Source organism: Neopelma chrysocephalum, unplaced genomic scaffold, assembly GCF_003984885.1.
Source record: "Neopelma chrysocephalum unplaced genomic scaffold, ASM398488v2 Primary Assembly neopelma1_100, whole genome shotgun sequence".
NCBI lineage: Eukaryota > Metazoa > Chordata > Aves > Passeriformes > Pipridae > Neopelma > Neopelma chrysocephalum.
Genome location: NW_020897763.1, coordinates 4,419,236 through 4,447,130, shown reverse-complemented (window position 1 = coordinate 4,447,130; position 27,895 = coordinate 4,419,236). Strand labels below are relative to the sequence as shown.

The 27,895-nt window shown below is 50.1% G+C and overlaps 2 protein-coding genes across 9 annotated transcripts in view; one reads left to right on the top strand and one right to left on the bottom strand.

Moving 5' to 3' along the window:
* The first annotated feature begins 3,002 nt into the window (after positions 1–3,002).
* On the top strand, positions 3,003–20,745 carry TBC1D22B (TBC1 domain family member 22B). Its single transcript, XM_027695019.1, has 13 exons — positions 3,003–3,099; positions 7,026–7,082; positions 8,018–8,331; positions 9,226–9,405; positions 9,907–9,977; positions 10,406–10,534; positions 10,967–11,032; positions 11,941–12,055; positions 17,937–18,043; positions 18,380–18,455; positions 18,776–18,903; positions 19,137–19,232; positions 19,722–20,745. The coding sequence occupies exons 1-13, from the start codon at positions 3,044–3,046 to the stop codon at positions 19,848–19,850; spliced, it is 1,524 nt and encodes a 507-aa protein (XP_027550820.1). The 5' UTR covers positions 3,003–3,043; the 3' UTR covers positions 19,851–20,745.
* A 3,678-nt stretch (positions 20,746–24,423) lies between these two features.
* BRPF3 (bromodomain and PHD finger containing 3) overlaps positions 24,424–27,895 on the bottom strand; it is a 32,156-nt gene continuing 28,684 nt past the window's right edge. For 7 of the 8 annotated variants that reach the window (XM_027695013.1, XM_027695014.1, XM_027695017.1 and 4 more), the window contains 2 exons: positions 27,204–27,358; positions 24,424–24,607 (listed from right to left, as the gene is read on the bottom strand). In XM_027695013.1, the coding sequence (XP_027550814.1) occupies positions 24,424–24,607; positions 27,204–27,358 (339 nt within the window). Of the gene's footprint in view, positions 24,608–27,203; positions 27,359–27,895 lie in introns of those variants that run through there. The other variant, XR_003536171.1, reaches the window with a different exon arrangement.

Below are 27,895 nucleotides of genomic sequence, written 5' to 3'. Positions count from 1 at the left end.
AGTTTATCTGTTCTAATTCTATGCCCTTTTCTACATGAAACTTAGACCAAGGCTGAAAAAACAACTAGAAAACATGGAGAGAAGCTTTTTAGAATTTCTCATGATTTTCCCAAACTGATCCCAGAAAAGCAGAACTCAGTAGAGTGTACTCACCTCGACGCATTCTGTCTTTTTTCCATAAGCTCCATCACCTGATTGAAAAAGCAGAGTATACTTGGTATTTAGGCTCACAACAGGAAACCTTCATCTTCATTTCATAAAAGAAACTACATTAATTTACACAGCTGCAGGTGCGTATCCAGATGTTAAAGCCTTTAAGCTTTTCAGAGGGTGAGAATGCCCTGCTAAGGAAGGCTGACAAATGCTCGGACCCTGCACAGGTCCAAGACAACCTTGGTTTTGTCTGCGTTCTAGTACCCGGCTAAAGAAATGGTAGAACAACCGCAGTCGTTCCCTGCCTTTTCACTAAGAGATTGCCAGGGGCTGGGCCAGCCTGGGCACTCCCGGGGCAGCAACAGCTTTCTGCGCTGGCACCTTTTGGCCGGGAGGAACCTTCGTCCCTGTTCAATTCTGGGAATCGGACTGGCAGCACAAGCCAAGTCACCGGCAGAATTCTGGACCTTTGGTCTCCTCAGAGCGCCCACGGCCAGGGGAAAAAGAACATTTGCTTCACCGTCCCGAGGACGGAGACAAACAAAAAACCACACCACCGGACCGAATTCACCCGCAGAAGCCCAAATTCACCGAGCGCCGGGCCCCCCCGCGAGCGCCGGGCCCTGAGGCCTCGCAGTCGCCGCCTGGCGGACACGGCCGGGAACGGCACTGCAGCCGCGCGCCCCCCCCTTGCAAGACCCGCGGCGCCTTTCGCAAGTGCGGGCCTTTCTTCCCTAAAACCTGCCCTTACCTAGGAAAAGCTGAGCAGTTCACAGAGTTGCTGTTTCCAGCCCAGATTCCCAAAGGATTTCTCTCTCCTGGCAGCACAGACAGGGTCCCCGAGGCAGCACAGACCCTCCCCGCGAGGGGGGTGCAATGGCCGGGCACATCCGAACCCGGCCCTGCCGCCTGCCGCTCTCTCCGCCCCTTCTCCTGGCGGCGGCACGCAGGTGCAAGTTTCTCCGCAGAGGCGAGAAACTTGCCTGTCTCTTCCCCTGCCTGCAGTCCCCGATGGCCGCGGGAGAGGCAGAAGAGCGGCGGCGCCTCCGCCGCTATCCGCTTACCCCGGGGCCGGTCTGCCGGAGAGCCCGACGTCGGATCTGCCGCCGTGGGTGGCTTCCGGGGGGGGAAGGCGGCGGCGCAGCCCCGACAGCATCTCCGGGGCACGGCGGGACCGAGCGGGGCGGGGGCGGGGGCGGGAGCGGGAGCGGAGCGGAGCGGAACGGGGCGGGCGGCCGGCGCGCCAAGCCCCGCCGTCTGCCTGGGGTCCTCGCGCCCGAGGCGCGCGCCGCGGCGCCGAGAGGGGGCTGCCCGCGCCGGTGCCTGCCGCCGCCCACGAACCTGTCGCCCGCGCCAGGCGCCGCCGAGCGCGCCACCCTGTCCGCGCACCGGGAAACAGCGCGGCGAGACGGCGCTGCGGGCGCGGGGCGGATGTCCGGGTCGGGGCGAAGGTCAGGCAACAGGATAGACGCCTCTCTGAGGAGAGGGGGCCTCTCGCCGCCATCTTGTGTGTGGCCTCAGCTAATTTCCGGTCGTGGCGGCGCCATCTTTGGTGTGGCCTCAGCGAACTTCCGGGCCGGGGCCGCCATCTTTGTGTACGGCCTTGGAGGACTTCCGGTAAGGGCGCCGCCATCTTTCTTTGTGTGCGTCCTCGCAGGGAAGACTTCCGGTCATGGAGGGCGCCATCTTGGGTGGTGCGCCGTCGAAAACGGTCCGGTCGCTCTCTACTTCCGGTGCCCCCCGGAGAACGTCCCTCACTAATTTCTGCGCTCTCGCCTCGAAAATCTTCATGTTATTTCCCCCGCACACACCCCGGGAGAGACGGGAGACCGCGAGCCCCGTCGCGCCGCGGGAACCGGCCCTTAAGTTGAGCAGGGAGCGCTGCAGCGGCACGAGAGCCACTGCGCATGCGTCGCCGGGCCCGCGCCTGGCCGCCCTTGGTGATCACATGATCGCCGGCGTCTTGCTAACGACTGCGCGTGCGCCCCCGTCGCCACCTTGGCTGCACCCCCCACCACCATCCGACCTTCTCTGGGATTTTTTGCAGTCGTTTCTCCTACAGGTGTTTGGTATTGTTTAGGGGGGTGGCGGTGTTAAAAATTTTGGTCAGTAATTTGCATAATTAAATGACAAATTGCATAATTACACATTATTCATTATTACTTAGCTCTCCAGATGGGAGTAAGAGGGGTGGAGAATAATAGTAATAATATGACTGGCCTTTTTAGCCACCAACGAGCTTGCAACAAACATGGGTAGTGCCCTTCCCAAATCTTCGTTCGCGAAGCCTAGCCATGAATGAATGACTGGCTTTACTCCCATCTGGAGCACTAATTATGGGCTATATACAGTATAAATAAAAAAGAAAATGGCTCACTCTCTGGGAGTAATTTTTAATTTTTTTTTTTTAATTAAAAAGTCTGAATAGAAACAGCTTCTGTTTCAGACTGAAGCAGCCACTTCACTGAAGCTAAAATGCCCCCCCCCCGTGTGCATTCGAATGGCGCGCAGGGACAGCGACGTCCAGCGATAACCAGCAAGGCGTCATTCCACGATGGTCTCCCCCTCCTCCGCCGCTCGATGGTCTCTCCCGCCCCTCCGGCGCAGTAGGCCCCGCCCCCTCACGTCAGTCACTCCCTTGCCCGCTGGCGATTGGCCGATCTGCAGTGCCTTGCCCGAAGTGGCCAATGGCGGGGCTTTGCCCGCCCGGAGTCAAGATGGCCGCGCCAGGAGCTGCGGGCGGGCGGCTCTGAGGCGGCCTGCGGGGGCCGCCGCTCGCTCCGCACCCCGCTCCGCTCCGCGCCCCGCCGCGCCGGGGGCCGGCCGGCCGGGGGTCGCTCGCTCCCGCGCTCGCTGGCGCCGGCCGGCCGGGCCCGCCCCTCCCTCCGCCATGGCGGCCGAGAGCGGCCGGCAGTTCTGGAAGCGGAGCGCCAAGCTGCCGGGCAGGTGAGCCCGGGGAAGGGGTGCACGGGCCGCAACACCCACCCTCCCAGCTGGGGGATGTCGGGAAGGGGAGCTGGAGCCGTCCCTCTGCCTTGGGAAGGGGCTGTCACCCACGCTGACTTTGGGATTGAGGGTCCTGCGGTACTTCCCTGCAAGGCTGGAGGGATACCAGGCGTACCTATCCTGGCTGCAGGGCAGAGGAGCTGGCTGGGGACCTAGGGTTCCCCCCTCTAACGGGGGCAGAGAAAGTTTGACGGAGGAAGGCTTACCGTTTAAGAGACAAGGGTAGGATCAGAACTGCTCACTCATCTGTAGGACAAGGCAGGCTGTGTGGGGGCTGTGGGGACCCCTGTGTGCTTCCTCTGCCCCATGAGAAACAGAATGGAGGGATCAGGGCCTTGAAGGCCCCTTTGGGGTGGCCTCAGAGCCAGGACTGGACCATCTTCCTTTCCACAGCTACCGAAGAAAGCTCATCCTTTCCTGAAGTCCTTAGAGGTATCACTTTGAGTAGCAGCAACTCTGTCCGAGAGGGGTGCCCCTGCCAACGCCGGTAACCCCCCCATTATCCTCCCTTATGTAGGATGTTAATTCTTCTCCATCTCTACTCAAGATGGAGAACTTAGAGGGGCTCTCTGTTTGCACCTCCCCTCAGTTCCTCTGGCTGTGATGTCCTGGTTCCTGTCGAGGCATGCACGCTCACCCAGGGATGGGAGAAACAAGTGAAATGTCTGATTCAAGTGGTATTTAGGAAGAAGAAGCTGGTGGTGATAAAGGAGATGCTCCCTATAATGTCTTGGGAGCAAGACTGCCATGGGGAGAGGGGGTCTGCCTCTCTGTGAAGGTTCTCGCAGGTGCTTTTCACATCTGAGGGCTCTTCGCATTTGCTCTCGTTTTCGTTATGTGAATCCTGCCCTTCCCTCCTAGGGTACACACACAATCTAAAATGCTTAGTTGGCTTTAAATCCTGCTAGACTACTTAAATATTTCTAATGTGCTTTCACTCATCTCTCTGTCAGTGTGCTGACTCCTTCAGGTTGGCTGGACAATCCGGGTCTGTAGCAAGCGAAGGGAAAGCAAGGAGCACTCAGCGTTCCTCCTCTGCTCCTCATGGGGGAGGAAAATGCTGTGCTTTCCCTGGGTTATTTTGTCTCCTGATTGCTGCTGTCTCTTATTTGAAGGTCTCGGATGTGCGCTCAGCTGGTGGTCTTGGACACCATCTCTCTTCTGCTTTGGTGACTTTTGAGCTTTGACTTGGAAAGCTCAAACCAGGTGAACCGGTCTGGGAGGCAGCCAGTCCTACCTAGACAGTACACTACATCATAGAGTTTTTGGCAGTGTTCTCTCCTGCTCCTAACTGCCTACTTGGCAAATATCCGGCTGTGCAGGAGCCATGTTACCGTCTCTAAATACCCTGTGTGCCGGTTATTTCCAGGGACAGTTACCAATAGGTCTTGGGCAACGTGACCGCAAAAGGTGGAGGTGGGATGTGCTGTGTCCATAGTCGTTGGACAGGAAGCTTCCTTTCTTCTTTTTTGTCTGAGCTTTGAGAGATCTTCTCGTACAGATTCTTGGCTCTCTCCTTTCTTTACCCTGACAATCTGGCAAAAGAAGGCTCTGTAGAGATTTGGACGCTGTGTTAGCTTCCTTTTCCATGACACTTTGTGCATTTGGTCACTCAGTTGTATTCGCTTTTATTTGGTGCTTTTGGTCCCTCTGAATTTAGGGTGGCAGAACTGGTAAATATTGTTTTGTCTTTCCAATGCTATCCTATGGTTTTTGCATTGGAAATTCCCTCCCCAGTAATTTCCTGAGGATGCTTTGGCAGGGTGGTCTAATGTGTTGTTGTCTGTGATGTGGTGTTTATTTCCTGCTCTTTGGGGAAATGGGCAGCCAGTGTCTTGTTGGGGCTATTTAAATGCTGTTCTAAAAGGGGAGAAACAGTCTGCTAGAAGTAAATATGTTCTGTGTCCAAAGGGGCACTGAAGTTTCATGGATATGCTTTCTGTTGCAGTGTCAATAACCCACACCCTGTGATGATCTCGTGAGCAGTATAACACAGGTAGCACAGCCATTGTACCGTACACCGTTAGTCACCCATTGTACCAGATGCTGAACATTCAGGTGACAAAAAGCCTGTCCCAAAGAACTTAAACTGAGACTGAACGGAGGAGTCCAGTCAGTCTGGGAGCACAGTGTCAGCTTAGATCAGCACGAGATTCTTTGTTTGGGAGTGTCTGGGCTCTGAGTCTTTAAAAAGCTGTTTGGGAGGTGGGACCCTCTGCCATTATATTAGCCATTGGCCGATTGCTTCGGAACCCCAGGAAAGAGTGTCCTCACCCAGCACTGGCTGTCACATCCCCTCCTCTCTCTCTCTAACGTGCATCATTCATTGGTCTTGTGAAGTTCAGGCCTTTGCAGGCAAATCAAAGCAGTTGCCCATTGGCAGCCTGTGAGTCTCAGCACAGAGAAGAGCAGCGGTGTCCTGGCTATCGCGAGACAGTGCGAGTTTGGTACTGGTTATGGGAAAGGCTCTGCTGGCTCCTTTTCTGCAAGGAGCTGCCACAAGTCATTGGGAAACAATGCTGATCTGGAGGGGTTGTTTTTCTTACTCCTGATTATCTGCTTGCTGTGGCCATCTGTGGAGGTGCCTCTGCTTAATAGCTGTGCTGACTTCCGGATGCTCATTAGTCATCACACTCTATCCTACCACCCTGTTGGTGGGTAAACACAGTGAGCCTTTTCAGCACTTCCAACCACGAGGGACAGGTGCTGCAGTGGTGAGCCCACTCCTTGCTGGGCTGCTCTACCAGGATCTCTCTATGCTGTGGTTGTTTCCAGTCCCTGCCCTGGATCTCTGCATCTCTTCCATGCCAGCTGGACCTGTTGCTTCTGCCTCCTCCTCATCATCTGGTTCCCAGCGTGCTTTCCAGCTGTACCAGGCTGCCATCCCTCTCCTACACGGCAGGGCTCTGCTCGTTTTACTGCCAGGCACCATCTGCAGCTCCTAGAAACCAGACCAGCTCTATTGACCCACGAGGAGCTTGTTTCTTGTGTGCCAGCTCAGAATGGGCCTTTGTCTTTGCCGTGGGTCGTGGGACTACGCTGCGTACCAGAGGATGGGGAGGACTTGTTTTTCAGAGATGGTTTTCCGGGGTGAGGTGGCTGTGAATAGTTGCCCAAATGGAGGTAATAACTCAGAATCCCTGTCTCACATCCAGAGTCTGTAAAACCAGTGATTAGCACTTGTCTAGTAGCTCCTCTCTGAGGTGATGTTCCCCATGCAGTGTGTGGAGCCCTCAGGCTCCTGTTCCATTAGTCCCACTCTGCAGAATGGGGAGCCAAGGAACTGAGTTGTGGTGACTCATTTCAGGCCACATAGGAAGTAGTTGATTAAGCTGGGATTTGGACCCGAGTCAAACCACATACTGTACCAGACATTCCAATGCCGTAGCGTAGGCTATGATCCTGAGAGCCAGCATGGGGTTCAAACCCTCAAGTGTATTTGTGGAGGATCCCCAGTGTCACTGTCCTTCCCTGTCCCACAGGCCTTGGAAAGGTAAATTCCCAAAACTGGAAGTCCCCTTGATGGAAAAGAGAGTGAACGTCAGCAGGGAGACTGAGACACGTGATCACTTGGAGTAAATCGATGGTGCAGAAAAGAGCAGATCTAAAATCCCAGTTCAGGCTGGAAAGGGCCTCAGAGTTTAAACAAGGCTTCTCTTTGCTGCTGCTAAGAACAGCATCTTCATCTGAACGTGGCACTTTGGATCTAAGGCTTTTAAGTTAGAAGGTTTTTGAAGTTACTTTTGGTCTTATATTCAGCTCCTGAGAGCAGACAAGAATTGTGACCCCAGCCTAAGCTGAGATTATTCGTGGGACCTCTTTTTGTAGTGTCTTGGTTTTTTTTTTTTTCTTTCCCCTTCCTGCAGCATTCAACCTGTCTATGGAGCACAGCATCCTCCCCTGGATTCCCGGCTCACCAAAAAGTAAGTGTTTATCTCCTGAAGATGCAGGCCACAAGGCTTTGCAGGTTTTTGGCTCAGTTCTGCAGTAGGTGGAGGTCTCTAGCATCCCTGGCATTGTGATATTGCAGCAAAGAGGGACAGCAGTGGGGTGCTGTGCTGTCTTGAGTGCTATGAAAGCTTGCACGGAAAGCTTATTTGCTGTGCCCTTTATGGCCAGAAATCTGTACAGTAACAGCCCCATCAAAGGAGACAGACTTTTTTTTTTTTTTTAGCAGTGGTGTCTGATTCTTCTGCTGCTCTTTGGAGCTGGAAGAATTAAAAGAAAGGGAGGTAAAGCTGCCCAGCAGCTACAAGACTGGAGAACCGCAGCACCGTTATTGGCAGGAAAAGGCAGAACTGATCTGAACTGGCTCCTTATCCCCATCTCGTGCTGTGTAGTGGTGAAAGTTCCCTGCTTCGGGTGGTGGACTTTGACTCTTGTAGCTTAAAAGTAAATGCAAAGGTTCCTTCTGCGCCTGAGGAAAGAACCAGGCTGATCTGGCTGCTGGGAACGATCACAGCTGTATTGGGACCGTCCACGGGAGCAGACCTGCTCTGTCTAACCTCTGACATGCCTCTCCAGGTTGCAAGACTTTTTTTGGGTGGTAATGTACCTGTTTTCTGTAGGGTGGGGGAAGGCAAAGCTGGAGGAATTGTATTTGCCCTTTTGAGCCGGGAAGCCTGGCTTCTCTCCAGCTGTCTGCTGCCACTGTGGCCTCTGTGACTGCTGTCAGAGCAGCTCAAGCTCTGCCTCCAGTGGGCAGCCCAGACAGACTTAATATATTCCTTGGGTCTGGGAGGAGGAACAGGGAAATTGGATAAAGGGATTGGCTGATTGGAGCCAGGATGTGGGGAAAGGAGACAAAATGGACTCATGTAACAGCATGGCTCTGATACTATTCCTCTCTGGCTCGCAGCTTCATCAAGGACCGCTCCAAGGCTGGCGCATTGCCTGTGAAAAGCAAGAAGGCCTCCAGCTTTCATGAGTTTGCCCGCAGTACCAGCGACGCCTGGGACATCGGCGATGACGAAGATGAAGACTTCTCTTCCTCCTCTTCCTCTTTGCAAACTCTGAACTCTAAAGTGGCCAAGGCCACAGCAGCCCAGGTTTTAGAGAACCACAGCAAGCTGCGGGTGAAACCCGAGCGGGCCCAGTCTACTCTCGGTGACATGCCCACCAACTGCAAGGTCATCAAGTCCAGCAGTGAGGCCCAGCTCTCCAGGACTTCTGGTAAGAGCCGTCTTCAGGGGCAGCCTCCTGCTCTAGTGCTCTCGTACTTGACCACTGAACTGAACTGCTTATTGCTACTCACAGGGTATGGGCAAGAGGCTGTGACACAGCCTGTAAGCATAACAGAGGCTTTTTCTTCCTTCTAGTATCCTGTACTCCAAGCATTTTAGCGGCCTAGTCTTAAATGCTTCAGTGTCCTCTGCTGCTCAGTATCCTGCTACAGGCATATCTGTCCAAGAACATCCCATGTTCTGGGTGCTAAGGGAGTTTGGAGATCTGTTAAGTTCTTGCTTGGGCTTGCTCACTGTCTGCTTCCTTTGTGGCCTAGAGTGTGCTACTCTTAGTAAAGATCTGGATGAGGTCCTGTCGACACCAGGTCGATACAGCTTGGGCAGGGAATTGGGCAGCATCAGCCCCTGCTCACTCTGCCTTGTCTGCCTGTGCAGTGAAAGTAACCCAGAAGGTGGCGCTGGCAGCCCATTGCCTCCTCTTTCTGCACTAGCAATTAGCTTTGTTGCTATTTAGATCAGTGGAGAGCAGAGCAGATCTGATGGTCAGTTCTGGAATTCCCACAGCTGCTTCTGCCTTGTCACCTGTGTCCTGCCCATGGTTTCCCATGTGCAGAGGGAAGTCTGATCTGCTTGCAGCCGGGTGTCTGGATGCAGGAGGAAGAAAGGGAAGGAGAAATGGGGGGAAGCGATGGAAGAGCTGCAGCAGATGCCTGTGAACCAGCCAATCCGTTGGAGTGGGCCAATGATGCTGTTTACTGGTGCTGGGGAAGAGAGGGGTGAAATCTGCAGTAGCAGGTCTCTAAGAGTGGCTAGAAGAGTGAGGAAGGGTTGGAGAGGTGCAATCTCCTTCCAATCACCTCAGTGCAGCATCTGGTCCTTGCAGAGGAGGCCTGTGTGCGGACCCCCCTTCAGAAGCAGCAGTCCCTTCCCCTTCGACCTGTCATTCCACTTGTTGCCCGAATCTCTGACCAAAATGCTTCTGGTGCTCCCCCCATGACTGTGAGGGAGAAAACGCGGCTGGAGAAGTTTCGACAGCTCCTTTCCAGTCACAACACAGACCTGGGTAAGCGTGGCAAAATGAGGGTGCCTCTGGGTGGGAAGGGGAAGGCAGAGGGGGCCTGCTGCCTCTATCAAGTTGTAATTGGGTCTGCTTCAGAGTGGAAAAAATGACTACCTGCAGTTGCACCAAGTGGAATGGTTGCACAAATCACTCTGTTGGCAGATGATAATGTGCTCCAGCCACTTCCTCTGTGTTGCTTATCATTCTCCATCTTGTATATGATGGTTGGGATCACTGGGGGCTGTTGGACTCTGCACAAGAACTGAGGTTCTGGCCCACTGGGGCCCCTGCAGCTACCAGTTCTGTGCCCGAGCTAAGCTGAAATCACCTCTACTCCCCTTGCAGCAGAACCACATGCCCAGTCATTGCTAGTGTGGGAGCCTTCCTGGTGGGTCAGTGTCTCCAGAGCCTGCAGGAGCAGACTGGGCTTTCCTCTCCTTCTAGGTACAGTGGTGCCTGGACGTGCCTAGGATCTAATCCATTGCCACCACTGTCCGTTTGCAGATGAACTGAGAAAATGCAGCTGGCCTGGTGTACCTAGAGAGGTCCGGCCTGTGACATGGCGTCTCCTCTCAGTAAGTACTTGGAGCTCTGACACAGGAGTCTGGGGGGATTGTGCTGAGCCAGAGACCTGCTCCTAGACCTTCATGTGTCCCATAACCAGCTTTGCTCGTGTTTTATCTGTGCCTGGTCTACAGGCGAGCTCTAGGGTTTTTTTGATTGGGGAGTGTTATTGCTACATCTTCTTTGAGCTCAAAGCCCAGACTGGTGCGGGGAAATATGCAGTTCACTCTCATGAGGGAAAGTGAATCCAATGAAGTTGGGTTCCTCCAAGATCCGTGAAGACATCGGGCTCAGAAAGCCAAATGCCATGAAAGCTCTTTCCCCAGCTCCTGAGTTTGTGTGCCTGATATTTCTGAGTGCACAGCTGACTGGCAGGATTTCAAGGGATGGTTTGTGGTCAGGAAGAGGGTCTGCCCTGATATGGGTTTTCCTGATGCAGGGCTATCTTCCTGCAAACTCGGAGCGTCGAAAGTTGACTTTGCAGCGCAAGCGGGAGGAGTACTTTGGCTTCATTCAGCAGTATTACGATTCCCGGAATGAGGAGCACCATCAAGACACCTACCGACAGGTATGAATCCTCTGCCAGCTGCCCGTCTTTCTGCCTTGGTTATATCCCTTTCTTCTCTGTTGCCACTGCTTGTCCATGTGGTCAGGGTCATGCTAGAACTCTCTCTAGCTGTAGCTCATAGGAGTCTTCTCCTTGGGGAAAAAGCACCGTGTTTCTGTCCTTGTTAATTTAAGCTTTCCCTAAAATGATCTAATAATAAATTTCAGACCCCAACTCTTTCCCAGCTCTGGCCACCCGCCTGCACCTGAGCATAGGAGACTGGAGATAAAAGTGTAGATGATTTTCTCAGTACAGCTGTCATCTGTAGCCCTCACTGTGCTTCTCAGCAAGTGCAGCTCTTGCTTGGTTGGACGCTGAGGCGCTTTAACCTGTGATGAGTTACTGTGGCCCCAGAAAGCACAGTTGGTGTATGTAACCCACCCTCTTTTCCAGATCCACATTGACATTCCAAGGACCAACCCACTCATTCCCCTCTTCCAGCAACCACTCGTCCAGGAGGTAAGGGGAAGTGAAGCTCCTGCTCCACATTTGCTGTGGGGCATGTGTGTGGAGTTAGACAAGCATTTCTACTAGTGAGTTAGCTTTGTGGGGAAATTTCCCTGGGTCACAGCTCCTGATGCAAGTACCTGCTGAAACTGTCTGGTCTTGTCTCATATTTCTGAAAGACTTGGAGCTCAAGGGTTATGACATCATCTCTTCTGTGGCAAGATGTAGCCAAGAGTTGGTAAAAGACCTGAAGCTTTTGTTTTGAGACAAATTGGAGGCATTTGAACCCGAAGAGGAGATAGTTCTGTTTTACTTCGAAACGTTTTTTGTGCAAAGTGGTATGTGAGCAACCCGGCCGGGGACAGGTTTGAGAGATGGCCAAGAGGTGCAGACACCTGTCCTCTTTGGAAACAAGCCCAGTGTGCGTATGTGATATGTCAGAGCACGGTGTCCAGGAGGATGGGGCAATTTGGGAATAGCATGTTGGTTGTTGTGGGGGAGACTGCTCTTTGGGAACTATCCCAATCTGTGATGTTTTGCTGGGAGTACTGTGCTAATACTTTAGCTTTCCACCTGATGTTCAGCAAAGCATGCTGCTCTGATAAGAGGCAGCCTTGTCTTGTGGATATTAAGCTATCTGGTTCTTGAAAAGTTGAGTCTGCTTTTCCTCAGGCAGAGGCTTTGATGAGGAGTCTCGACTGGACTGTCCTGTTCTCTGAGAGTGGGCTGGAATATGTGGGGGATCTGTGGATCATACAGGAGTCCCTCCTAGGACTTTTATGCTTTTTACGTTACTTGTATTGCTACAGAAAAGCCTGTCAGTGCATGGTCTCCACTACCTGAGCTTAGCAGTTATGCTTTTCTGCCTTTGCTTTGTGCATGGCTAATGCAGGTACATGCTTTCCCTCATTCTTCCCTAGATTTTTGAAAGAATCCTGTTTATCTGGGCCATTCGACACCCAGCCAGCGGCTATGTACAGGGAATCAATGACCTGGTCACTCCGTTCTTTGTTGTGTTCCTCTCTGAGCATGTTGGTAAGTTACATTTGCTGCTTGAAGCACTCCTGACGATAGTGTTTGAAATGGTGTGAAATGCTGGCATGAGGAAAACTTGTCTTGCAGGAGGAGGGGGTGATGCGTTCTTCCTTCAGAGCGCCTGTGCCAGGTTGGAGATGCATCTTGACCTCTTACTGTATCTCTGCTTTCTGGTTGAATTGGCTTCAGTTTGATAATCTTGCTGAGCCCCACAGAAGTTAAAGTGCTAAAAGTGGTTTGCATTTGAATGTACTTAACAACATTACAGTTTGGAGGAGAATGGGGTCTTTTAAGGCACTGAGGGAGTTTAGGCAAAGCCCTGGTATACAGAGTTGCAGGAGGGTCTTGCTCTCAAAGCTTGGACATGGAGACAGTTCTTGCTCTAGGAGGAATGAGTGAAGTATAAAGAGACCCTGCTGAGAACGTAAAATAAGCTATTTAAGTAAGGATTCCTGTCCCTTGCTGCTAGTACAGGTGTGTTTCTAAAGCTGAGAGTTTCAGAAAGCGAACTGACTTCTTCCTGCTGCTTTTGGATTTCTTGTCAGCCTGTGGCTTTTAGATGGAGATCAAGTCCTTTCCACCCATAGCGTTTTTGTTCTTTCTCCGTCTCTAGCTGTGTTTTGGAGTTGATGTTAATGCTGGGATGTCGTAATCCCTGTGTTCAAAGGCTCTTAGTTTTCACTGTAAATAGAAGGAAATAGGAATGTATAGGACTGTATTAGTGACAGAAATCCCATTGAACAAATATTTTTAAGGTTTGATCCAAAACATGTTAAAGTTGGTGAAAGCCTTCCACTATCAAGCTAAGGCTTTGTCAACTAGTACTGATCTGCCTCTTCTGAGGGTATTGTGAAGAGGTAAGCCACCTTACTTTCCACTGCGATAGTCAGTGTGCTCAGGACCGATCCTTAGGAAATGCTGTTGCTCCTCACAGCCTGAAGGAGAAGGCACAAAATGCTACCAGCTGGAGTGAATTCCCTTTTGTGGGAGGTCAAGAGCATTTCAGGTCTGAACGGGTTCTCTTTGAGTGGCCTCTCCTGCGCCTTATTGCTTGAGCAGCATCGATGGCACATAGTCCTCACGGAGGCTCAGGATTGATTTATTGGGTTAGCAGTAGAGCTGTGCACAGTGAGTTACCTATGTGAGAAGGGAACTGGTCTGAAGCATCAGAGCTGCCTGTGGGTACCTGGTGTGACTTCTTGCATTCCTGTTCCATGTTGGTTGTCATGGCTTAACTCTCTCTGCATGTGGCATCAGAGTTCATGCTGCATTGGCCCTGTCCATCTCTTTGCTGGGGTCATGCTTCTCACCATCTTCCAAGGCTGTTTTCACCCCTGATTGAAGCTTCCTCTGTGGATGTGACCTTCCTTTTTCCAGCTATCTCTGAAACTTGTTTTGGGGAAAATCCTCTGCGTGAGACCCGTTGAATAGAATTTGGCCAAGCAACATCGTGCATCCCCCTTATGTCCCTAGAGCCTGTGATTTAAAAACCAGCCCTTAGGTCACAAGCTGTCTTGGTGGCTACCTGCTCCCTAGTCTGGCTGTGTAGCTTCTCATGAAGTGATTTCAGCTCTGCTGACAGGCTAGTCCCCATTGCCAAGGTCACTGTAGACTTCTGACTTATCATCCCATGCTGTGGGCAGGCATCGCATTTGCAGACAACAAATCATCTTTTCTACACATCAATTAAAATCTCTCCTTGGTGCTCATCAGCTGATTAATGTGTCTGGTTGTTAATGTTTCCATTATATATGTTACTAGACCAGGGCCTAAAACACCCGTCAGTGGGATGTGCAGAGGTTTTTTTCCTAAGTTTCTAAGGGCTGGAACGTGTCCATTGGGAAAAGGTGGGTTGTTTGGGTAGAGAATGGTTTGTAGCTTATTGATCACTGTCAGGAAACAATTTGGCACCTTCCTGTCTTTGAAGTTGACACGAGCAATGAACCAACAGTTGGCCGACTGCACGAGCAGTTACCCAACAAACTCCCAGGCTCTTGTGTGCAGAGGGATTAAACACAGCTTGCTTGGGGTAGCAGTTAGAGCAGTTTGGCTGGCCATACTGCTGCGTCTTTGACTTGATGCCCTTCCGTCATCACCACAGAAGGTGTGAGGAGGAAGAGTGCATGCCTCTCCAGGTCCTGAAGGAGATAAACAGACCAATGACTGAAAAACATTCACAGGAAGCTATTTATCCTAGCTGCCCTGGATGCTTTGGGAACTGGATGACTCTGCTGTTAACTTACATCTCCCTAGCCTGACTGAAGGGGTCCCGTTGATACTGCTTCCCTCTTTCTGAGCAGTGCCTTGAATCCAGTGTATGTGCCCCTTTGACCAGCTTCAGAAAATACTAACTACCCTGAGGCAGGGAGAAGCAGCTCTTCCCCAGAGTTTTCCAGTCCTCGTGTCTGAATTCCCCTGGCCCCTTCTGCAGTGCCAGTTGGGACCAGTTGCTTTTCCTGTACTTTAACTCACCCAATCTGCATCCAGAACTCATGCTCCTTCCAGGTGCTGGGCAGACTGCTGTGAGCCCTTGGCAGGTGGGATAGATTTAACTGCTGTGTTTTCCCTTTTCCCCTTTCCCTCAGCTGGCAAGCTGGCTCATCTTCTCCTGCGATGCTCTATCTGCCTCCTGCATGAACACAACTGCCTCAGCTACTTGGCAGCAAGCGTGGGTATTTTGGGCCCCTGCCACTGACCAATCCATAGCTGGAGTGATTCCTTCTACTGGCTGATTGATGCCTTCTGCTGCAGATTGCTGACCACTGCTTATTGTCAGCTGGTGCTGCCAGGAAGATGCTGGTGAGGAAGAGCTTGAGGGAGGTGTTGAGGCTGTAGGAGCTACTGAGCCTATCGTTGCTGCCCCCTGGATGGGCACAGGCTGCTAGTGCTGCTGGGAAGGCAGAGCCTCAGCGATGGGGATATAGAGAGGCAGTCTGGCATCCGAGGAATTGGGGCAGGAATGACACCTTGGCACCTCCGGGAGGAAACCATGTGCCTCTGCTTCCGGGTGATCAGAGAGGGCCCTGCAAGTATAGGGATACAGAGCTCTCAGTCCTGTTAAAACTGCCTCCTAGCTCAGGTCCTGCAGCACTTCCTGCTGCACTAAGTCACTCCTGGCTCTTAGGGCTTGCATTTAAAACAGCAGTGACAGAGCTCAGAAATGAGTTCAGCATCCCCAGGTAGTGTCAGTGCTGGCCCTTGCACCTTATCCCAGTGTTCTCTGCCCATCTCGATTCATTCCTGATTCCATTCCTGATTCAAGGCCTTGCATAAGGTTGTCCCAGCTTTGGGACCTGTTTGGTGTCATACCAGGTCTGTAGACGGAAGCAGTGCCGTGGAAAGTATTGATGTCATTCACTTCTAACTGGCTTTGTTACTAAATCCTAATCACAGTTAAATTAAGACACTGTTTCCCTGTAAGCAGGAGCAGAAACTTGGCTGAAGGGAAGGGGGAGCTTTGTGTCAGTAGTTACACTGTGACTCACCCAGCCCAGGCTCTGACATCAGCATTTTCTAACCAATTTTGTCCTGGACCGGAGGCTCACTGCACCAGTGGAGACCTGCCCACTGCTATGCACAGCTGTGAGCTAAGACTGGGTTTAACTGTCCTCCAGCTGTCTAGTCCTGCCCTGAGCCCCAGCTGCCAGAATAGGGGGAGTCATTAAAGCTTTCCTACAGAAAGGAGAGATGTGGATGGCTGGAGCCCTGGCTTCTCTGATCTGTCCCTTCTCCTGTGTCCTCCATAGACCCTTTTGAAACATCACTCACAGAAACTTTGCTTTCCCTGAGCCCTTGTTTCCCTCGGGCTCCCTGTGGCACTGCTTCAAGCAGCTGTCACCATGCCACTGGCTTCCTCTCAGTCCCTGTCAGAGCCATATATTGATTATATATTATATCTTCCATGAGGCCTCTTTAGTGATGCTGCTAAGCAGATGTTTGTGCTGAGCCACACTCCAGAGACCTGGGGTTTTGTTCAAAGCTTCTTGCAATGTGTGTTGGCTCATGCTGAGGATCTCCTGCCACTGTTTTGCTTTGACACTGGGGTGTTGGCAGAGTTGCTCCTCTTGACCCCATACTCGTGCAAGCAGGAGGGTGTTCACCATCACCTGGGCACATCCCTTTCTCCATCATGGTCCTCGTGCCTGAGCTGCAAGGGGAAGTCTTCAGCACAGGGGTCATTCCCACATGGCTGAGCCTTCCTCTCCCACTAGTCCTGGCCATACACATGTACCCTGTCCTGCTCCTTTGCCTGCCCACTCACCTTCCTCTGTGGGAGAAAGTTAGCTAGGGAAGGAGATGGATATTAAACAGATTTTTTGCCTGCCTTTCTTATTACCTGAATCATTTGAGAGTGGCTATAGAGAAGTCAGCAGAAGAGTGATAGTGTCAGATGATGATGATGTGCAGCTGGAAAACAGCTTCACTGCTCTTTCTGCAGTAGGGTTAAGCTCTTGTTTGTCCCTAAAGCTCCTGGTGGCAGTTTGCTCTCGAGCTGAGCTTTGCTTCAGAGCTGAGCTCTGCCCTGGAGGAGAAGCAGAGGTGGGAGCAGTGTTGGAGTCACTGGCTCTGCACTTCCCTTCCTCCTTCGGGCAGGATCTCTTAGTGTTGGTTTTCACAGCTGTGCCAGCCTGTGACAGCTGCCCTGCAGTGTGTCTGAGTCAAGAGGGTGGCCTGGCTCCAGCCTGGAGCCCCATCTTCTCCCTCTCTCGCTCTTTTCCAAGGAACATCAAAGGTGCTTGCTGGTATTTTTGAGCCTCTGAGTTTGGAAATGGGCCAGTTTAGCCCTGGCATTTGTTGATCTGATTTACCAGCATGACAGAAACATGATGGGTGCTTTCTTCCCAAGGAGAAAAGGGAGGGAGCTGCTGGGTAAGCCAAGCCAAGAGGGACAGACCTGTGTCTCCTGACTGTCTCCCCACCTGTGTTCCACTGTCTTCCCATGCCTGTTTCCACCAGGCTTGGAACAGGTGATCTCTGCTCCAAATTCAGCCAGCATTGCTGTCATTCCATCCTCGAGGCATCTCTCCCTTACCCTTCCTGGGGGTTCATAAGCCTATTTAAAAGCAAGGGCAGCCTTTTGCACTCTGTGAGAACTCTGTGTCAGCCAGGCTTAAGGAGGAGAAACTCCACAAAGTTGAGCCATCTCTCTGCCATGTGGCCCAGTTGTCAGGCTCTGTGCTGGATTTAACTCGGGGTCTTTTTGCTGTCCAGGGAGAAGTTTGCATGCTTTTGGGTTCTCGCACCTGTGCCCGATAGTCCTGCTCTCCTGTAGAGGTTTCTGAAGCTTTGGCAGTTCTTCCTCATGAGTCCTCAAAGTTGGCAGCCACTTTTTAGGTGCCTCTTTTGTGCTTAATCCTGAGCTAATGCTGATGAATCTGACTGAGAACGGGAACTGAGCTCCCTGGTGCTGCCTCAAGCCAAGGACAATGTTTCCTTCCCTAGTTTCTGGCTGCGGTGAAGGTTTCAACTCTCCCAATTCTCCCTGTGGTGCTACCAGCTGGCAGAGACCTGCTGTCACTCAGGGCAGATGCACTCTGGCTTGAGGGGTTCCAATATGCCAGAGCTTTGTCCATGCACAGCCCTCACTCCAGAAGGGATGACAAAAACGGCAGTGCTGTGGGATCCCTCCCACAGTTCCCTGGGGAGCTGGGCTGAGTTCAGGTCATGGCTGACAAGTCTTTTGGGATTCTTCAGCCTTTCACCTGAGTTGGAGAAGTAGGTCAGTGCATGGGTACTGCAATCAGTGCCAAGCACACCTCTCACATGCACAGAGTGTTGTAGTCCTCTTGCAATGCTTTGGCTTGATAAAGCCCCTCTGTTTGTCCCACGTGCTGCCTGGTGTCCCCCATCTTCCTGATGCTCTTCGCTCTCTGTTTTGCAGAGGAGGATGTGGAAAACTTTGATGTGACAAACCTGTCGCAGGATGTTTTACGGAGTATCGAAGCTGATAGCTTTTGGTGCATGAGCAAGCTGCTGGATGGGATACAGGTGAGCCTCTGGGGCCATAGAGATTTCTCTTCCCTTGCTGGGGTAGCAGTGTGGTTGTCTTTTCTCCCTGTCTGGGTGAGCGTTCTGCACATTCCAGCATTAGGGAGATTTTGCTACTTCACCAAGCTAAATCCGTTAGTAAAATCCTAGGGAGATGGGTGCTGATGGCACTGTCCTGACTAGGGACTTCACAGCAGGCAGGTGATCCTGGTGCTCAAGAGCCATGTCTCCTTGGCTCATGACAGTCTCATCTCCCTGTCAAACTGGTGATCTGGTTCTGATCGTTTCTAGCTGTTGTTAAAGCTGCTGCTTCTGACTTGTGGCCTCTCCCCACAGGACAACTACACCTTTGCACAGCCGGGGATCCAGAAGAAAGTCAAAGCTCTAGAGGAGCTAGTCAGCCGGATTGATGGTAGGTGACACGGGAACCTGATCATGTTGGCTCTTTTGTCATAACAGCAGGAGGCCTTCTTTTTAAGTAGTACTCTCTTTGTAAGTAGGGCAGGGGTAGACAGTTGCCTACAACATGTATGGAAGCATAGGAGGCTGGGGTCAACCAGAAGCTTCCTGGTGACAGGATTTGCTGGCTGGGTAGCACAGGGTGAGGAGTGGAGGAGTTTGGGAGAAAAAGGTCTCAGCCTGGAAGTGGGTGAAAACCAGTGTGTTCGTAGCAGTGTGCAGGACCTGGGGCACTGTGGTCCCCAGGTGTGTAAGTGAAATGTGCTGTTTCAGAGCAGGTACATAATCACTTTAGGAAGTACGAGGTCGAATACCTGCAGTTTGCCTTTCGCTGGATGAACAACCTGCTTATGAGGGAGCTGCCTCTTCGCTGTACCATCCGCCTCTGGGACACCTACCAGGTACACAGGTTTCCACTGACTTCCCTGCTGGGCATGTCACTGTGGGGCCGATTCCCTGTACACGAGAGGACAGAGGTCTTCTAGCACCAGCTGGGGAGATGAGGGAAACAAAGCAGTGTGGCCCCAGGACAATTATAGTCAGTTGGGTGATGGGTGACCCAGTAGGACATTATCCAGGGAAGTCGTTCTCCAGATGAGCTGGAGGAGCTGACCCAGAGTTTTGCTCTCCACAGTCGGAGCCAGAAGGATTCTCACATTTCCACCTGTATGTCTGCGCTGCCTTCTTGATCAAGTGGAGGAAGGAGATCCTAGATGAGGAAGACTTCCAAGTAAGACACTGAGGTTGAGGATAATTCCATGGGGGTAAAGGGGAGGGAATTGCTCTAATTGGGAGCCCAATGTGGACAGTCAGCTGTCATCTCAGAGCAGGCTCCAAGATCATCTGGTCTCAGGAGCTTTCCCTAAAAGTAACTTTTGAGCCTTAGTGGTAAGGACAGAGAACTGAGCTGTTGGACAGTTCAAACATGACATACCAGCTCTTCCCCTCACCTGAGCTCTGATCACGGTAAGTGATTGCTTTCCTGTGTCCAGCTGTAAGCCTATAATAGCACCCTTTATCTGAAGGGGCTTGGAGGCATCTGAGGTGCTTCACTGATTCAGATCTAGACACAAGCACATCTTAATGCTGTCTCTGAGCCTTTCAGACCTGTGAGTGTGGTGACCAGAGCTGCTGCCTATGGTCATTCCGCCCCCAAGCCTGCTCTGGATCTGTACTCTGCCTTCAACTGCTCCAAACTAAGCATCTTCCCTTCTTTCAGGGCCTTCTGATGTTGTTACAAAACCTGCCCACAATACACTGGGGTAACGAAGAAATTGGACTCCTGCTCGCTGAAGCCTACAGACTCAAGTACATGTTTGCAGATGCCCCCAATCATTACCGCCGATAGGTGCCCAGACTTGACTCACTCCTCTCTCCCATGCCCGCTCCGTCGTCCTGGCCCGATCTGATCACTGTGGCATTTTTGTCATCCCAAGTCCTTGGACACTCCAGCTGGGAGCTGATCCTTGCTGTACAGAGCTCACATCAACTCTTAACTCTTAACGTGTGCCTGTCTGCCACTCCATGCGCCTGGATGTGCCATTTTGACGACTGTCAGTATTTTATACCGTGCTGGAGGCTCAAGCCAGGAAGGGAGGCTTTAAGGGGCTGGGGGAGACCATGGAGGGAAGGTTTACAGATAAACCAGAGCTGAAGATGAAGCCTTTCTGTCCTCTCCACTCCCTGCCCTGGGCTTGTCTGCCTCACGTTAACCTGCACCACGTGCACCACCCCATCTGCTCCTTTCTCTCTTCTGACACTGCGCCATCTCCCAGACGAAAATGCCTTATCAGAGACCTGCCTGGCCGGAAAATCCTTCCCCACGAGGGTGGCAGGGCAAGAAGTTTCTCTCAGGGCCTACCTTCGCTCCGAGGGTCCAGAGACCCCAAGCACTTTGTGGGTTCACAAGAGAGTCCCTCGTGCCTGCCCTCCCTCCTTCTCTCCATCCTCTTCACCTACCTCTCCCCCAGGGCAGCGGGGCAGGCATGACAGGGCCGATGAGCACTCCATCCACATACAGTTCGAATTATGTGTGCCAGCTTGATGGAACTTTTGGTGACTGATGTTCTGTGAGTACAGCCCCCTCCAGTGTGTGGGGGAGGTGCAGGGCGGGGCTGGTAGGGGAGCAATATCTCCCAAAAGCTCCTTACAAAGCTCCCACTCCTCCGGGGTGTTCTGTGTATATTGTGTTCTTGTGTATATGGGTCAAAGATGTACAATATATGTCTTCTCTTTGTAGCAGATTTTATATTTATAATGTGCACCCCTTGTTCTCCCCATCCTCTCCATGCCCAAGAAGGATGCCTGGCTGTGGTGTCACAGGGCTTTGGACCACTCTGGAGGTGGGGGGGTGTTTCAGACCTGCAGGTAATGTCTGTCCCAGTATGTGCTTGCAGTGTTGGGTCTGCCAGGAAGAGGTGCCATAGAAATAGAGATCTCAAGGCATCCCCTACAGACAGAATTTGGGTGGTTAGAGGAGATGGGAGCTTCCAGCAGGAAGCAGGGCAGAGCTGTGTCCAAGAAACAGGGTATCCAGGCTCATCAGCTGCTGGCAAGTGCCTCTCTGAGCACTGCCGGGTAGAGACCTGCCAGTGCTGGCTGGCAGGACTCTACAGGGAGGAATGATCCTGGATCCAGCACTGGCTGTCCCTGGCGCTGTCCAGCCCTGTGGACACACCCTCCCAGGAATGGCAAAAGGATCTGGCTGGCCTTGCTGCATCTGCTTTTAAATCAGGCAAGCTGGGAATGTTTTAATGCACCATTTTCTTCCCCTGGGCAGAAACCATCTGCCGCATGCGAAGGGCTGGAGTCAGGAGGGCATGAGGGTAGGAGGGCATTGGGCAGGAGACCCAATCTGGGCCACCTTGGGTTTCTCCTAGCACTCCTGCTGTGCCATGAGGGCTGTCTTGGTGAGGAGGCTCCTGGTCCCTCTACTTTCCATTTCTGTTCCCAGTGGAGAAAAAGCAGGGGGCAGCGAGGCCGGGGCCCAGCATGTGACAGGTACAACCTTGTTGCCAATAAAACTCCAAACAGTATCTCAAGAAATCACTTTCCTAACCTGGAGTTGTTTCTCTCAGGCATTTGTCTGTGTGTGCCTTTTGTTGTTTTCTCTGAGAAACAGACCTGGTGGTCCTTAGCTGAACATGAATTAAAAAACAAAAGAAAAAAACAAACAAACCAAAAAAAACCCCCACCACCACCAAACTCAACAAAAAAACCCAAATGAAAAACCAAACCCAACAGCAAAAACATCAACACAACTCCAACCTATCAACTGAGCTGTGTGGGTCAGGCAAGTGTTTGCAGTGCACCACTGCCGGCAGGAACATGAACCTGTGCAGGGAAGGAAAAGTGCATCTCGGGGAAGAGAGACAATGCAAAAACCATGCTGAGAAACTCTCCCGAGGCACGTGACAGGGATCAGACCCAGCTGCAGGGTCCGTCCTGCTGCCTCCACATCCCATCTGCCGGCAAGTCCCACCGTCCCTGGTCCAGCACCACCAGGAGATGCAATTCAAGCCCCAGACTGCCAATTCCCATCCCTTCAGGGCTCTCAGCCAGCTTCCCCATCAGCATGCTGCTGTGCAGGGCTCAAGGTGGGATTGCACCCTGCAGCATCCAGCCCTGTCACCCATTGCACAGGGAACAACCTCATCCCCAGGAGATGGTCAAGGACAAGAAACCCCTCTGTGTTTCACTTCCCCATTGCTCTTTGCAGGCTTTCCACCTGCATCTGGGACAACTGAGATGATTAAAAGCCATCACAGTAAGTTCTAGATTTCAGGACAACACTAGCAAGGAAGAACACTTCTTGAGGGTAGTGTTTTGGTTTTTTTCATACATTAGAACATTTATTTCTCAGAGAGAAAATATAGTCTCAGACAGTCAGATTATAGAAGGTAAAATTATGTTTTTCTTTTCTTTACAAGCATAGATTTTCTTATTACCCCTCTTATACCATCTGATATAAACAATTCTAGAAATCAAATAAACTCACTTTCTACAATAAATAGAGCAATCTGTGCTTTACAGCAGACTGACAGTAACATTTAGGTTCCGTAGCAACAGCAGGACATTAGCCAATTCAAATTCTAAAATGTCATTTTGAAAAAAACAAACAAAACAAAAACCAAAACAAAACAAAAAATCAAACCAAAACAAACAAACACGAAAAAAACCACCTCCCAAGACCTTAAAGCATATACACAGGTCACAAGTCCACAGCTGAGCTACCACCTAGAAAAGTGTATGTTCCTTTAAATAAATTACACTGTGTGCATATAAAAGACCCAGCAACACAACTGAGGACTTCAAGAATAGTGACAATAGGTCTGAATAATTTAGAACATTTTACAACTATATACACAACATCCTTCCCTAGCCACATTCCATAGGTGTATTATCACTATTAGTATTTTTACAAACCTATGTCCTACCTCTATATGTTGCAGGAATCTTAAAATTCCTTCAAATGTGGTTCCATGCCCCAGTGTATAAGAAGTGGCATTTTAAAAAAGTAGACCAAATAGAAATGGCAGTGATTAGTCCCCACTATTCATTATCATTCTCTTCAGTATGAAAAGGTTAAAAATAATTTAAAAATATTGAGTTAAAAAGCAAAGTGATATTCAATCTACAATCTTACTTTGCACCTTTGGTTCTTGAAAATGGGAAAGCAAAAAGAGATAAGCAACAGAACAGATCAGAGAAATCATAAAGTCCTTGGCTAATAGAAAAGATTTTGCCATCAAGTTTCCAGACATCAGTTTGTCCCCGTGTTTTGCAATGCAAACACAAAACAACAGGGATTGTCTGCAGAGCTGGGTTTACTTGGCTTTGGATGAATGACAACGCTGGAGACCCACACACCAAGGAAAGGATATGTCTGCATGGCAGAAGGGGAAATGGCAAAATGGTTGTGTGCTCTCGTTAGCGCTTGGTTTCAACCCGAACTGCATCAGAAGAAAACATTAAAGAGACAGAAAAGAGAGAAGAAAGGAAGAGGAGCCTTACACCAAATGTGCATAAACCAACACAAAAGATGTATCTCCCTCCAACCCTGATCAACCTCAGTACCTGCAGAGCTGCTTCAACTCTACTTAGACACCTTCAAAATTACTTTTACTTCTTAAAAAAAGGAAGTTATCCTTGCTTAGATTCCGTACTGCACAGTCATGATATGAAATGTAACAGCAGATTCACAGGTACAAAATAAATTTCTAGGACATACATATACACACAGATCAGGTAATCTGCTTTTCATCTTTAAAGCTCTGTGCATCTGTGCATGTAACTGTGTGCAGCAAGGGGGGGAAGGTCATCAGTATATCTCAAGCTTTCCTAAAGGCAATGAGAGAAATCTAAACATGAAAACACTATGTACATAGGCAGGAAAATCATAATGTGAACTACCAGCTATGATTTTTGTGGGTTTTTTTATGTGATAGGACAATATCATTTAAAGAAAAATGAAAAGGCCTAGGATGGTTTGGGTAAATTTGGCACAAGAAAGTCAAGCTGGGATTTCCGTAAAGGATCCTTGTTCTGTTACAGTGGTGGCAGGTTCCCAGGAACTACTCCAGGCTAGCTGACAACTTACAAACCCTGGCAGCACAGGGGAGGCAGGGGCAAAGGAGGGTGCATGAGGACCAATCACCCAAGTGCTGCACTCTGCTCACTGCATCAACTCACCTTGGCTCCTATCACCTGTCAGCTTTTGCTAACTACCTTACTCCCAGCCCTGTAGACTACACAGTTCCATCTCTTGCCAGCTCTTCAGCAGACACATTCAGAAAGAAGCTGGACAAGGTTTTTTTGGCACATTTCACGGTACTTTGAGGACTGCTGAAAGCTGCCGGGAACAGTGTTCCCCTGCCAGTCAGTGCATGAGATGGTCCACTCTGCCAATGCAGTGAGCACCTTTACAGGTAACTGGATGTAATGAAGGGATGGTCTCCGTGCACTCGGCTCATGTGGATCATGGCTCGGTCATATGCCACCTGCACAGACTTGCGGATGCTGGTTTTTCGTCCTTCCATCATCTTTAACTTGTCCACTGTGTCATCAACACCAAGGGGATAGACTTTGTCACGTGGAAGCCACTGCCTGCAGTAGAGAGCGCAAAGACCCGTCACCAAGGGTATCGAGAGGGAAAACGGGGAAAGAAGAGCAAACACCTGGAGGCCTCTCACCCTTGCAATACCTGAGCAATCAGCAGGGGTGCGACTGCTTCAGTGTACCTGGCTCATTCCTACTGCATGGCTGCTACAGGCCAAGGACATTCTCCTGGGAGTTTCCAGCTCCTCAAGCTTTCCCCACATATCTCAGCAGCCATTAATCACTGGCTGTTATCTCCTCTCCAGGAGCAGTTACGCTTATGTAATATATTTGTTTATCATTAACACCCACAATGATGCTACAAATGTTTAAATGCCTGCATTTGACATAGAAGAACCACCTGTAGCCAAAATGCCTTCCAAGCACAGTCTTCTCTCTCCTTGGAGTCCTTACTCAAGGCTTTCAATGCTTCTTGGAGCTACAGGGGAAACTCGGAAATCCCTGTGTTCCACAGAGCAGAAAATAATACAGGGGCTTCCATGGTGGAAAGTAAGTTTTTATCCCCAAGCAAGCTCTGTCTTGTTCCAAGAAGCTGTAAGCATTAGAGGTTAGGTGGGTACAACTATCTGAGTATCACCCAAAAACAGGCAACTTCCAGTTGACATGGCCGAAGCCCAGGCTAACCTCAATGGATGACTTTAATTGCAAATGCCTTGTCTGTAGCAGGTTTTTATTGCATCCAGATTAACCAGTACACTGAGAAACACGCCACCTATCTCTCTTAATGAAGTCCAGCCCCTAGGAGCTCAACCTCAGCCACTGCTAGCACAGTTCAATGCATTTCCCAGCCAGCCAACATGGGCGACCCAGGGCAGCTCAGCTTATCTTCACCACAAAGATGAGGGACAATTTCAGTGTTTGTGACCCTTCTGCAACATCATTGAAGTCAGTAGAAATTTAGGACTTTCCTGAGGTGCCTTATCTTCCCACAAACTACAAACAAGGCTCTAAGGGGCCACTTAAGAGTGTAAACATGCAGCAGAGCTTGTATTCAACAAGAGCAGGGCAAAGCCAAGGAAATGCTTATTTTTGTTGGAAAGGTAGTTTCAATTACAAGCTTGGATTTAGGTTTTTCAAAATGATGACTACAGCATGGCACTGCCATTGATTTTCTGCTAAAAATCATTAGTACCTCTTTAAGGAACATGCTCCGTATCAACTAGTTCTGGTAATCAGGAACAGTGAAACAATGCAGTGTTCTAATAAAAAGCCTCAGGAGTTTGTCTCTTGACACCTCTTTTCCCCAGAGAACACAGAAATACTCCTCAAGTGATGTATACGTGATCACAATCTCAACTTCCCAAGCAGATGGCATATACTTTGCCTGCACTGCACCTTGTCTCCATCTCTTTAGATTGCATAAAACACTGCTGCAGCCCCAAAATGTAAGGGGAAACCCTCTCCCTTGCTGCTTCACCCCACTATGTGTTTGGCTCTGCTCTATTCCCAATAGTGTATCTTCCCTCCAGCCCTGACACCACCTTCAGGCAATGTTCACCTCCTTCCTCCAGCCTCTGGCCCTTCCCTGATCTCATGCTTCACTACTCTTCCAGGAATGCCAGCAAAAACCTTCCTCAGGAGACTAAGGAGAAGGGCTCTTGAAACAAGGCTTCTTTTTAAATTCCTGATACATTATTTTATAGAGGCAGGAGAAGGAAAGGCAAGCCCATCTATCTTCTGTTCCCACAGCATCCCAACAGTCCAGCATCTGCTCTGTCTGCAGTATAAGCTCTCTGATCTGTGATACCAGCTGCACACAGATATTGCCTCCTGTGTGTGACAGCTTATTTGCGTGGTTCATGTTCCCATGTGGTACATTCAGTGGGCTCAGCATGTGGCTGTCACCTCTTTCTTTTCCAGTATAATTCTCCAATTTTACAAGTTTCCCATTGTTTCATACACAGATTTCAGAGTCTTTTTAGTATTCTTAAGGCACTTCACTTGTTTATGACTTATTACATCTGGGTGGTTTATTGTTACCATGTGAGCATGGTCGGCAATTAATGCTAAAATCAGCAGATTCAGTCTGTCTGAAGCAGAACAACAAAGGCCTTGAGATATTTCACTTGCTTTGAACCTACGTACTTACACCTACATTTTCCATCCTAAACAAAGATCTTGATTTGAAAACTGCAGGTACTCAGCACCTCCGAAAAATCAGCCAAGTCTAAATATGAAATAAACTCAGCATTTTAAAAATGTTACCCTGGAAATTTCTGGCAAATCTTTTGTGCAGCATTGGAACAGGCTGCTTAGTCTGCTAGTGTTTTAAAGTCAAATGCTCTCTGTAATTTGCTGCAAATTGACTCTCAGTGTGCCTCAGTATTTTCGTGGTGATGTGACCCTTGAGTGTAGGATGCTGGACTGTTCACTGTGGAACTGTGAGATGTTGTGTGACTGGGCTGGGAAAAGCAGGCTGTCTTTTTTATTTAGACTCTTCTTGACTGCTGCATGTTCAAATTCTCCAATTTGCACATAATATCATCATCATCATAATCCCTGTGTGCTCCCATATACCAAAGATTATGTTAAATCTTCCTTCTCTGCAACAGCACTCACCACAGGCCTGTCTGCACACACTCACCAGGTTCTCTTGTTGTCAAAGAAAAGGACAAGGAAGAGCTTTTCTCCTGCCTCTGTCTGCCTCTGCTCCCCCAACTTCAACACATCCATGGGCGGGACAGGGATGGGGACTCCATTGTGAAGCAAACCCTCACGCGGCATCTTGGGGTCGATTATCTAGTGACACAGGGAAAGGATATTGAAGAACAAAATCCTTCCAAGTAATGAAGATAAGGCATTTTTTTCTGTTCTTTCAGTCTATCCAAGCTAGACAAATAAGTCTACTTTGCATGGTAAGCAAAATTGCTTGTTACGTTTCAGTGGCTCTTTCTAAAAAAACTTTGTCCTCGAGCCTTCCCCTGTAGGAAGCCAGTCAGTTCGAAAGTCAGGCATCCAATCTTAAAAAAGTGAAAGGATCTAATTAATATGTGGTTCTGTGTGGCTGTAGATGCATCTACACTAATTGGTAATTCAGTACAAACTCAGTATTGTTGTGTTCAGCAAAGATCTCCCTCCCTCACTTCAAAATCATACAATAAATGTAACAAGACTGCTGTACTCCACAGGCATAACATGATTTCACAACAGCTCCATTCTGGAACAACCCAGTTGACTTAAGTGGCATTGCTCAGATTTACACTGCTATTAGATTAAAATCAGGTCCAATATTCTGAGAGAGTTGACAAGCAGTGCTGGCTTCATCAAGCTAGGGTA

What these genes read in the sequence shown, in the direction of transcription:
- TBC1D22B (XM_027695019.1), top strand. Translation starts at nt 3,044, where the DNA reads ATGGCGGCCGAGAGCGGCCGGCAGTTCTGGAAGCGGAGCGCCAAGCTG. An exon ending in GATTCCCGGCTCACCAAAAA is followed by an intron (nt 7,083 to 8,017) that starts GTAAGTGTTTAT and finishes TCTGGCTCGCAG; the next exon opens with CTTCATCAAGGACCGCTCCA. An exon ending in GCTAGTCAGCCGGATTGATG is followed by an intron (nt 18,456 to 18,775) that starts GTAGGTGACACG and finishes GTGCTGTTTCAG; the next exon opens with AGCAGGTACATAATCACTTT.